At 27.9% G+C, this 12,527-nt stretch overlaps 1 protein-coding gene across 1 annotated transcript; it reads right to left on the bottom strand.

The window, feature by feature from the left end:
- Positions 1 to 2,286: 2,286 nt before the first annotated feature.
- On the bottom strand, positions 2,287 to 6,138 carry LOC110669275 (ADP-ribosylation factor). The gene is made up of 7 exons (XM_021830842.2): positions 5,999 to 6,138; positions 5,554 to 5,729; positions 4,827 to 4,897; positions 4,162 to 4,281; positions 3,256 to 3,374; positions 2,795 to 2,876; positions 2,287 to 2,590 (listed from the first exon to the last, which is right to left on the bottom strand). Exons 2-7 carry the CDS (start codon positions 5,699 to 5,701, stop codon positions 2,585 to 2,587), a joined length of 546 nt encoding a protein of 181 aa, XP_021686534.1. The 5' UTR covers positions 5,702 to 5,729; positions 5,999 to 6,138; the 3' UTR covers positions 2,287 to 2,584.
- Positions 6,139 to 12,527: the final 6,389 nt, after the last annotated feature.

Raw genomic sequence — 12,527 nt, 5'->3', positions numbered from 1 at the left:
ATTTTTACTTTCTCTACTCTCAATTAATATCTCTAACTTAAACGTTGGAGTAGTTGGCTAAAAGGCCACTAATTTCACTACTTTCTTATTTTACAAACTTATGTGGCACTTAGACTAGTTTTCAGAGGCTCACAACAATATCAATTATTTTTTAAATTTTTTATAATAATAATAATAATAATAATAATAATAATAATAATAATATTTACTGGATGAACTTTAAAAAATTGATACTAAATTATACAATTTAATTACATATCATCAATTAATTTATTTTTATTAAATATCAAAAAGTTCCTATAAAGAAAGATAAAATATTAATTATAAAAAAATAATAGAACTTTTTAGCAAGAAATATAAAACTAAAGAAAAATGAGAGAGAACTTAAAAAATATATATATATATTTTTAGACTTTGCTTATTTTACAAAAAATAACTTATATATAAAAAATATTTTTTATAAAAATATTTTTCATTTGTTTGATTGTAATATTAAATTAATGGTATGTATTTATATTATATATATATAAGTATTTTGAAATAAGGTTCAATTTGCTCTTTGTACTTATTGAGGAGGTTCAATTTAGTCTATTTTTAACTTTTGATCTAATTTAACTCATAAGTTTTGATTTATGCTCAAATTAGCCTAATTAACAAAAATATTATTTTTTAATATTAAAATATAATATAAAAATAATTTATTTAATATTTTAATTATACAAATTATACAATATAAAAATAATATTTTAATATCATTTTTAAAATATTTAATTATTTTGTTTAAATAATATTAAAAAATGACTTTTGTTAATATTAAAATATTATTTTTATATTGTATAATTAATTAATTAATTAATTAGTTTATATATCAAATAATTTATTTAAATAAATTATTTAATTATTTTTTAATATTAAAATATTATTTTTTATATTGTATAATTAATTAAATAAAAAAATTATTTTTATTATTCAATATTATTAATTGGAATAGTAATAATTTTTAATTTTAATTAATTATATGAAAATATAAAAATATGTTTTTTTATATTTTCTGTTTAATTAATAATATTGAATAATAAAAATAATATTTTTATTTTTATTAATTAATTATACAATATAAAAATAATATTTTAATATTTAAAATAATAATTAAATATGAACTAATTTGAACATAAATCTAAACTTATGAATTAAATTAGATCAAAAGTTAAAAATGAGCTAAATTGAACCTCTCTAACAAATACAGGGAGCAAATTGAATCTTATTCCTAAGTATTTTTCTATTTTAATAAGATTATTAAAAACTTAAAAAATAAAAAAAAAACTTAATTTTTCTTTTAATTAATAAAATATCTTTCATTACTCTATTTATTAAATAGAGTACTCTAAATATTAAAAAATATAAAAAATATTTTTCAGAAACAAGGACTCTTATAGCTACAAACACAAGGAATGTTTGTGTTGAAATGATAAGATATTGAAGCATTGTGTGTAATAATAAATCTAAAATGGCTATCGAATGACATCGACTTGCTTGCTGCAATTGTTTAATGACACTTTTTATATTCTTAGCAAAGAAGAGCAGGTAAAAAATAACTCAATATTCAATTTTCCAAACTCCAACTCTACTGTCAGAAAACTTCGAAATATTCATGTGAAAAGGCTGCATAAATCAACATTTTCTTCGAAAGGGAAATGTAAGAATCTAATTCAGACATTATTACCCAACAATATCATTTAAAGGGCCATTTTCTCTTCTATTGATAATTATTTTCCCTCTTTATTTGGAGGAAAATTTTTAAAATAATGAGAATTTTTTTCAAGATCTAAAAATTTTAACTTATATTTAAGAGAATGAAAAGTTTTTTAAGGTATAATTTGTGAAGGTTATTAAAAGCCTCCAAAAACCTTCATTTTCCAATCTACTAAATTAGTGAATTAATAAAATTCTCTTTAAAACCTGCAAACACCTTACAAAACCTTCCCTTCCTTAGTTCCTTGTAAGTAAACATTCAACACCTCCATGGACTATAGACTTGAGCCATAAGTTCAACTCCAGCCTCCATGTCCACTCTTCAATAAAATGCATTGAAGCTCGATTGCGGGATGATAACCAAACAGATTTAGTTTCAAACCAGTGACTCTTGGCCTTAACTTATTCTATACATTATATGGGAGGCAAGTAAACTACCGTTTTGGCCTAGAGTCTAAACACCACCTTTTTACCAAATAAATAAAAATCCTAACGTTTGGCTACATACAAAAAATGCATCAAAACAGTAGGCTGTCAAGTCGACTACCATCAATTATTCAAGAGAAGATGCTCTACAATATGATATGAGATATAAAAACACCCACAATGATAACCAATACTTGCCAATCCCAAATAAGTGTTACGGTCATTTATAATTTTGTTTAAAATATAAAAAGTACTAGCTAATACGGCTTTGCACAAACCCATAATATATAACTAGATCTAAACATTTTGCTATTACAACAGTCGCTGAACAAAAGGGGTGACTAGACTTTCCAGAATTGCAAGTCTCAAAAAGTCTAGACAACAACCAAAATCCTTGAGCTTCATTTCAAGCCTAGAAACAGAAATCAAAATTCAGCAGTCACCCATGTGGAATATAAATTATTTCAATATAAAAGCTAAATTGTTATAACCATCTATTTTCTTATATCCATCTAATAATTGTAACTTCCAACAATCACAAAATATTACCCTGCCAAGATATCGTATTTTAACCTGATGCATTTTAGGTACATATGTCACTAATTCACATACTCACCTTGGTAGCAATGTTGTTGGACAGCCACTCCAGCCCCTCATAAAGACCCTCTCCAGATGTCGCACACGTGCTCTGGATGTACCTGAGATCAACAACCATCATATCAGTAGAAGTTCAATATTAAGTGATTTAAGATAGATTGCTGTTCAACCAAATCTACTTGTCTGAATTCTCTGAAATTTGTGAAAAACTTCAGTTTTAGAAAAAGAAATAGTTTTGAATTACCCTAATTATGAACAAAAAAGAGGCAAATATCCACTCTTTAACAAAAGAAAATGAGATGGATGAATGGAGGAAAATGGAAATTTAAATAAATTTTTTTATCGCCATTCAGGCATATTGACATCTAGCCCTATCAAACTGTTTATAAATGCCCATTTAATTTGAAAGGCATTCTTTTTGCCAGAAGTAAATAGAATAAACTGAACATTTGGATACATAAAATCCAGAAATGTAGTTACCAGTGGCGTTGACGGAGAGAATGAAGCCCAAGCTTGTCAGTTATTTCTGCAGCATTCATGGCATTGGGAAGATCTTGTTTGTTAGCAAAAACAAGCAAGACAGCATCTCTCAGTTCATCCTGCAACCAGATTAACACTGGATATATTACACTGGCTCAGACCAGAATAATCCTATCAATTGCTTCTAACCTAACCAGCAAGATAAAATGCTGTTTTTTTTTTTTTTAAGGAATATAGCATGCACAAGCTTAATGTGAAAAGGATTAGTGAACCAACTAAAAACAGATTCACTTTGAAATCAAATAGTCCATGGAATGAAAACATATAAGAAAGACAAATCCAATCACCAAATGAATGGGTGCCCTCTTTATAAAAATAAGGTAGTAAGATGAAAGAATTTCAAGCATTAACCTTAGTAACACATAGATCAACTGATCAACAAATTGTTGCTCCAAAACCACTTCTTTCAAATAGAGAATGCTTTTTATGGTGCCCTTTTTTACCACCTTATTTATCCTGCATGATGTGGCATCACCCTAGTCATCATAATCCCTCCCTATCCAAGAATTTTAAAGCAGAACATCACACCAATAGCATTGTCATGTTATGTAGGACAAATATGCAGTGCAAAAATATTGGTATGTTTGGCATGATTCTTTTGGAAAATGGCAAAATTAAGGCCAAAAAAGAAAAACATAACCATAAGCAGAGCTATAGTTACCTTGGCAACAGTAATAGCACATGATGCATTGATGCATATTTATAATATATATTCAACAAAATAGCATACAAAATGGTAGCATACCTCACTCAACATTCTATGCAACACATTCCTTGCCTCAGATGATGCATTTATAGCTGAATATATATAAACAACACAACATAACATAAAAAATAGTAGCATACCTCATTCAGCATTCTATGCAACTCATCCCTTGCCTCAACAATTCGATCTCTGTCATTACTATCCACCACAAAAATAAGACCCTGAGTGTTCTGGAAGTAATGCCTCCACAGAGGGCGAATCTGTATATGAAGGAAAAAGAAAAACATAAGTTGCCTACATTCTAGACCATGTCCGCAATTGCAAACATCCATCAAAGGATTAATCTTGTTCAATGCAGGAAAATATTAATAAATGCAATTCACCTTTCCATTTTACTTCATTTATGGCTCTACATGTTGGGAAATGAAGGAAAAGTTTTCATGCAACCAATCCCAATCAACTTGAAATTAAGAATTTAATGAAAGAGGCATTTATAGTAGCTTCAAGGTAAGATACTATTCTTCGACACCATAACCGCACCAAAACATTTAACTTTCAAGAAATTAACAATTCCAATATAATTTAAAATTTATCACAAGAAAAACGACAGAAAAGAGCACCGAGTGTTTTGAATATCTACATGCACAACTTGACAAAGCACATCGGTCTAGTTAAGCATCTCACAACTGAAGTACAAACCAGTATTCATTACTCAGATTTCTAGTACACACAGTCTAATGAATACACTACTAACAAATCTCTTTTTGTTCTTTTATTTTCATATTGTATTTTCACACATGCATACCTTGTCTTGACCACCAACATCCCAAACAGTGAAACTGATGTTCTTATATTCCACTGTCTCCACATTAAATCCTGCAAAGAAGAAAATAAATCTAAATATGTAAAATCAAATAAGCTCACATGGATAGATTTTGGGATAAAAAATTATCAGTACAGTGCAAGGCAAAAATCCATATCACAAGCCATCACAGAAAGGAGGAAAAATAAACATCCGAAAGAGTGATATATTTAAATGAAGTTCAACGACTTGTCCAAAATGTTGAATTGCCAAGCTTAACAAAGTAACAACAGATAATCACTAAAAATACAATACTTGTTCATCGTGTTGATCAACTTTTATCAAATGAAATGATAAGAATGCCACCCTTGCTAATAGTGTGACTTAAAGCAGTCAACTTCTGGCTTTTCAATTTTCAAAAAATTCTCTCCATTTGAATTTTTTATACAAATTAATGGTAGTCATTTCTTGTGCAAAACCCAATAAAAAGTGAACTTCACACCAATACAGGAAAATTGGAAACAAACATAAGCAATTACTACAACTCCATCATTGAAGTATAGAAAATTTACAGTAAGCTTACAATAACCACACAAACAGAAACACAAAATGCATTATCTAGCCCATTTTTTTGACATACACTAAAACCAAACATATGTACAAGTACACAAACACAAAACATCAAAAATTTATTAAAAGAATAATAGATTTGATGAAATTGGAAGCTCACCAATGGTAGGGATGGTGGTGACAATTTCTCCAAGCTTGAGCTTGTACAAAATAGTAGTCTTACCGGCGGCATCAAGACCCACCATCAGAATTCGCATCTCCCTCTTGGCAAAAAGCCGGCTAAATAGCTTCGTAAAGGTCAGCCCCATCTCCGATTCTCTGTATCCGTAACCTTAGCTACAAAAACCAAATCAAATCAAATCAAAAACAGTACAAATTTCCAAAAAAAAAAAAAAGAGAAAGAAAGAGAGAAGAATTCCCTAAATCAAGTAGACCAATCGCGTAAGCCAACTATAAATAACAATCATTTCAAAAATCAAAAAATTATATATCGAAATCGATAGATAGAACTCAAATTAACTGAAAAAAAAAAAGCAACAAATTTAAAAAAAAAAAAATGAAAGATCCACCTGATAAGAGAGAGAGAGAGAGAAGAGAGAGTATACCAGTTTTGATGAAGGATCTGAAGGAAGTCGGTCAGCGATGGCAGCGAATCGCGTGTTCTGAGAAAAGATGCGACTCAGAGTCTCACACTCGTTTTGGTCTATGGATGGAGATCGAGAGAGAGAGAGAGAAGAATCCATATAGTCTGGTCCAGCTGGTGATAATTACGCCACGTAGATTAACACGTCAGAATCTGTTTCTATTGTCCAGTTTAATTTTCTTTTTTTTTTTAATTTAGTCAGGTGCGTTGTATTCAATGATTATTTTAATTATATTTATTTTGAAATTATCAATATAATTTTATTAATAATTATAATAATTGTACATTCCATTAGATTAATAAGTTCCATAAGAAAAGTTAATAATATTGGGTATATCAAAATTAATAATTACTAAATTAGTTTTTTTTAATTGATTGTTAAAGACATAATAAATTTAAACAAAAATATTTTCAAAAAATAGATAATAATAAAATAATAATAATAATAATAATAATAATAATAATAAAGTTTTAACGTAAATAACTAGAGGTGTTCGGCTCCAGTTCAGCTCGGGATTTACATAGAAATCAAAACTGAATTAAAATTTCAAAATTTCGATTTGATTTTGATTTAGTTCTTTAAAATTTCGATTTCAATTCGATATAGTTTTTAGTTCTTCGATTTTGATTCAGTTTGGTATGATTTCAACTCAATTCTCGATCTTTAAAATAATTTTATGTAATTATTTCCTTAAAAAGTCATACCTAAATTAATATTTAAGTTTTGAATTGAGTTATTAATACATAATATATCATATAATATATCTTTTAGCTATACCTAAATTATATAATCTTTAATTATAATATGTATATAGAACTTAGGATTAAATATATTATATAATATAATAATATATCATATAATGTGTATTTTAACTATTTATTAATCATATAATATTTAACGATAAGATATAAATATAATTAAGAATATATATATAAAAAAGATAATAGTATATTTTATAATTAAAAATTATCAAATAATTTAATGTATTTATAACTAAAATTATTAAAAATATATATAAAATAAAATATAATATTAAATTATATTTAGTTCATATACATACGTAAATATACATATAATTATATTGAAAATATATAACATATCTTAAAAAAAACATAAAAAAGTATATAATAAATTTAATTTTTAATTTGGTTCTAATTCCATATATTATTAGTTTGATTTTGATATGATTCTGATTCGATTCTTAGTAGAGAAGTAAAAATAAATTAAAATATTAAAATAAATTTAATTTAATATACTTTTTATCTATTTAATATAATTCTTCAATTTAATTTAATTCTTTAATAATCATGAACAGTCTTATAAACAATGTAGATTTATACATTGAAATTAGATCAAATAATATCATATCAAAGATGTCAAATAATGTCATATCAAAGAGAATATTTAAGTAGATTTTTTTTTTATATTACTTGAAATATTATTTGAAATCATGATAAAAATATAAAAATATGTCGGATAAATTTCTATGTCAAAATTAATATATATAATTTTTTTAATTTTTAAAAGTTAATAATTTAATTTTATATTTTTATTTAGTCAAAATAAAATTTCTTCCATTTAATAAATTTATATAATGAGGTTGGTAAATTATGAAATGATTTTATTACCCTTGATTAAATTAATAATATTTTGATTAAAGTTAAATCCTTAATAAACATATTCCCTTCTCTCGATAGTTGGTGTGATTCTTATTGAGAACAATGGCTAAAATTGAACTTTAGTTTCTCTATTTTTTAAAAAATCAAAATTAAATTTCTACTTGATTTCAAGTATTTTTAATTTTTAGTTTAATTTTAATTTTAGTTTTAGTTCGATTTTAATTCTTATTTTTTATTTATATACTCAAAATTATAATATTATTATATTTTTTAAAAAAATTAAAAATAATTATATATTTCTAATATCAAAATATTAATAAAAATAAAAATATTAATATTAAAATAATAATATTAATATCAAAATAAAATATTAATAAAGTAAAATAAAAATCAAACTAATAATTCTCACGTAAAAAATATAAAATAATACTAAATATTCATAATAAATTACATTATATTTCCATATTCTCAATTATAAAATAATGAAAAATCACTTCATACAAAATTTTATAAATTATGATTAAATTTTTTTAAAATTAAAAATAAAATAGCTAATATAATTTTAAGCAACTTCATAACATATCTCTTAACAATTATATTCTACTATTTTATACATATTTTTTAATTAGATAATTTTTAACTTAACAATATACTGCATAACTAAAAAGTGAATTTATCATATCTGTATTTATAATTAAAAGTAATAAAGTTAATATTAAGTTACATATATATTTATAATTAATAACAAATTAGATTATATATATAATTAATGATAAATTAGATTATACAATATTCACAATCTTAATTAAATATAAAAACATATAATTTTATTGAAATTGTATAATATATTTAAAACTCATAAAAATATATGTATAACTTTAATTTTTTTTCAATTTTAATTTAATTTAATTTTGATATGATTCTTATTTAATTTTTAATTAAAAATTAAAATTAAATTAAATTAATAAAATAAATTCAATTCAATATAATTCAATTTTTACAGTAGCAATTCTTTTCCTGTTTTAATGTGGTTTGATACAATTTTCTATTCAATTTGGGCTATCATCGCCCGCCTCCTCAGCGGCGAGACCGACAATAACCACTGGAGCTATACCCTGAATTGGAAGTGCTCGACGTCGATGGTGGAGGATTCAAGTGTTCTTCCTTTATCGTCAACGATTCAAATATTCCGCTTTAGCGATTCAAGTGTTCCACTCCATCTAGATTTGACATCAGCGATTCAAGTCTTCATGTTCGGTCTTCTTCACATGTTGTACAGACCCATGCCTAGAACGGGCTTAGTTTTTTATCCGGTGGAGCTCTATTCTGCGGCTTTAGCAAACAAAAGTGTCTAACAAGCTCTGTTCTACATCGTCTGCTTCTTGTTAACTTTCAAAAACTGCATTTATTCGGTTTAATTGCTCAGGGGACCAAGTAACAACAAAAAAGAAGCTCTGTTCTGCGTCTTCTGCTTTTTCTTTCTTCTCCTAATGTGGCTAAAGAGAACAAGTATCAGATAGTGGAGACAGACCATTTGATGAAAGCTCGATTGGAGTAGAAAAATTACATTGCACTGCTGAGATTGTTCATGTGCTGGGTATATTTCAAAACACAAGGCTTCTTTCTTGGTTCTTGATCAGTAATGGAAAAAATTACTTGATGTCCCAAAATATGTCCAAGAGGGGGGTGAATTGGACTTTAAAAACAATTTCCGGTTCTTGCTTAAAACCTTTGAAAATTACAGCTAGGTTCAACTCAATTGACTAATGAGAAATATGAACAATACAGCTCTATTGACAAGTTGATTCAAAGTTAGGCAATATGCAATCAGTATACTGATCTAACAAATTATATTAGCATTCAGTAAAGATATCAGTAATCTGGATAAGTTTTTAACACAGCAACCAGAGCAGTATACCAGATATACTAACTAATAGCAGATTAAACAATAAGCAGATTAAATCATATATCAGCAGATTTAGCAGTAAACTAATTTTCTCAGTTTGCAGCAAGGTTAACAGCAAATGGCCTCAACTTTCATATCAGCAAAAGCATATCAATCATGAAGTTAAAATGCATAAATGTAAAGAGCAAGGGTTGAGAAAATGAACACTGAAATTTTATAGTGGTTCGGCTCAACTAGCCTACATCCACTCTCTCAAAGATCTCATTTTGAGTCTTCACTTCACTATTCTTCTCTTTTAAAAGCAAGAGACAAAAAGCCTTTTACAAATCTTCTCACCAAAGCTTTTACAAGTAGCTTCACACTTATACCAAGTGTTATCCCAAACACTTTATCACAATCAAGTTTCAATAGGTGCTTGAGTGACCTCTCATAAATGATAATAATGTGTTTAACTCACTCTCACTCAATACAATAGAATCTATAAAGAAGAGATGAGTAAATAAGCCAATGATGAGCAATAAAAACACTTTGAGCACTTTGAATGAAAGCTTTTATGATTTTGAACTGTGGAGAGACTTTCATTAAGTGCAAAATGGCCAAAGGAAGGTGTATTTATAGCTTTGGAACGTTTTTGACCGTTTGAGAACTCATTTGAACGTTACAAATACGAATTTCAAGAAAATAGCCGTTATTTTATCTTTTTCTGCGATGTTGTGCAGAGTTGAGACAGTTAGCATATTGGAAAAAATAGCAAATCAGTTAGCATACTAAACAAGTAGCAAACCAGTTAGCATACCAGGGAAACTTTTCTGCATAACTATCAAAGCTATAAAACTTTTACACCAAATCATAGTCAAATACTTTTTAGGCCAATAATGATATTTAAAAGAGAAAATCTTTTGAGGGATTGAAAATAAGCATCATTGACTTTTACTCCTCAATTCTTTTCACAAGTAATCCTAAAAATAAAAAAAAAAACTCTTAAACTATATGTACCTTCAAATCTGATTTTCAATGCAGCCTTGGAAGGTAACCTTTTCTTCTTTTATCTCCTTCGATTCGTCCTATGTTATCTTTAGAATGTCATCCTTTCTTCAAAAGCACGAATCCATCATGAAATCCTTGTGACTTTTCCTTTTGTCCTTTTGAGAAACACAACACTTAAAACAATGTTAGTTTGATTCTAGTTGAGTTTTGGTATTATCAAAATCTATGCTCCTTTGAGCTTGTGGGGTCAACAATGTCCTCCTTTTTGATGATGACAAAACTCAATTGAATCACCATGTAAATATTAATAAGTGTGAGTATACGTATGAATGTATATGTGAGAATAACTCCCTCTATGTATGTGCTTATATCAACAATTAATCACAAATAACTCCCCCTTAATAATTTCAATGAAATATTCATAAGCATTTTCTTAAGGAGTCAAGTGTGACTAAAGATACTAACTAAATATGCACAATATGCACACTAATCACAAACTATATCAACCACAAGTAATCACAAACTATATCAACCACAAGTTATACCATCAAGATTACTCTGTCATTTTCTCCCCCTTTTTGTCAGCATCAAAAGATAATGGGAGAAATCATGCACATGTGTATAAATCAAAATTCAGTTTAAGTGCAGTGAATAAATAGTCAAAATAGTAACTGATATAGCAAACTAATTTAAAGTTCAGAAAAACTAAAAGTAGCAAATTAAGAGATAGACTGTTAGACAAAATTCAATCAGTAAACATGCATTATGGTTGTTTATCCTTTCAGCCTAGAGCTTCTTCTGATTGGTCTTGGAGCAGCCATCTTCACCTTTTTTGGCTTGACAGGTTTATCACTTAAGGTTTGAAGAATTTCAGCAGCCATTTCAGTTCCTGGTGTTAAGGGAATAACATGGCATTGCTAACTCGATTCTGGCAGTGAGTACTGCATTCTCATCAACTTTTTGCCAGTTTTAGCCTTTTTGCCAATAGGTTTACTAGTTTGCTCTTTACGCTTGCTTCTTTGTTCCTTTTGAGCGCTTTTGCCTTTTCTTTTGCGGGAGCAGTGCGTCTCTGGTTACATCTCGAGTCACTCATATCCTTCCCATTTCCTTCTTTGCTGCCTCCATTACCATTTCCATCATCAGAATCATCTTCATCTTTTTTAGTTTCCTCTTCTTCCTCTTTTTCCTTTTCTTCCTCTTTCTCTTCTTCTTCTTCTTCTGTTTCCTATTCTTCCTCTTCTTCCTTCTCTTCCTCTTTTTCTTCTTCTTTCTCTTTTTGAGGAACAGAACCAGTAGCAGCCTTACTGGTTTCTCCAGCTTCAGTGCTTGAAATACCCAAATGAACTTTGATTTTAAATAATTCTTCCACAATTTTATACATCAACATCAAAGTGCCATCAATTTTAGAGTCAAGAGCATTCATAAGAACAGTTTGAAAACCTCTAAATTTCTGTATTTCTCCAAGTTCAATTTCAACAAATTCCCTCAAGTTGTTCACTTCCTCCAAAATTCCTTCAACATTAACAGTACTGCTTGCACTATCCTTAGAACTAGCACCTTGTTCAAATCTAAGTTTTCTACCATCATCATCTTTTTGCAGACTTGTGATTGGGATCATATTTGTCCTAAGTTTCTCGGTTTCCAGAGGTATCCCAAAGTCTCTAAATAGACCATTAAGAAGATGGGCATAGGGTAGCTTGTAAGGTGGTTTCCATTTCATGATTTGCTTCAATATAAAGTAGGCAAGATTAAATGCAATTTGATTCACAATATGCCAAATTATGCAGAGATCAAGGGTACTTAAATAGTTTGGACTGCCAGTTCTAGGATTCAGCACATAGATGACAAAGCTATGAAGAATTTTGATGTGCTGGTGAGCATGGGTAATGCTAGTCTTATCTTTTACTTCCCCTTTAAACACTTCAGCCTCAAAATCTCTTTTATTAAATCCACCAATAGCAAAAACTTCTTTGTAAGA

Source organism: Hevea brasiliensis, chromosome 18 (genome assembly GCF_030052815.1).
Source record: "Hevea brasiliensis isolate MT/VB/25A 57/8 chromosome 18, ASM3005281v1, whole genome shotgun sequence".
Taxonomy (NCBI): Eukaryota; Viridiplantae; Streptophyta; class Magnoliopsida; order Malpighiales; family Euphorbiaceae; genus Hevea; species Hevea brasiliensis.
Note: the sequence above shows the minus strand (reverse complement) of the source record. Positions and strands in the feature narration are given on the sequence as shown.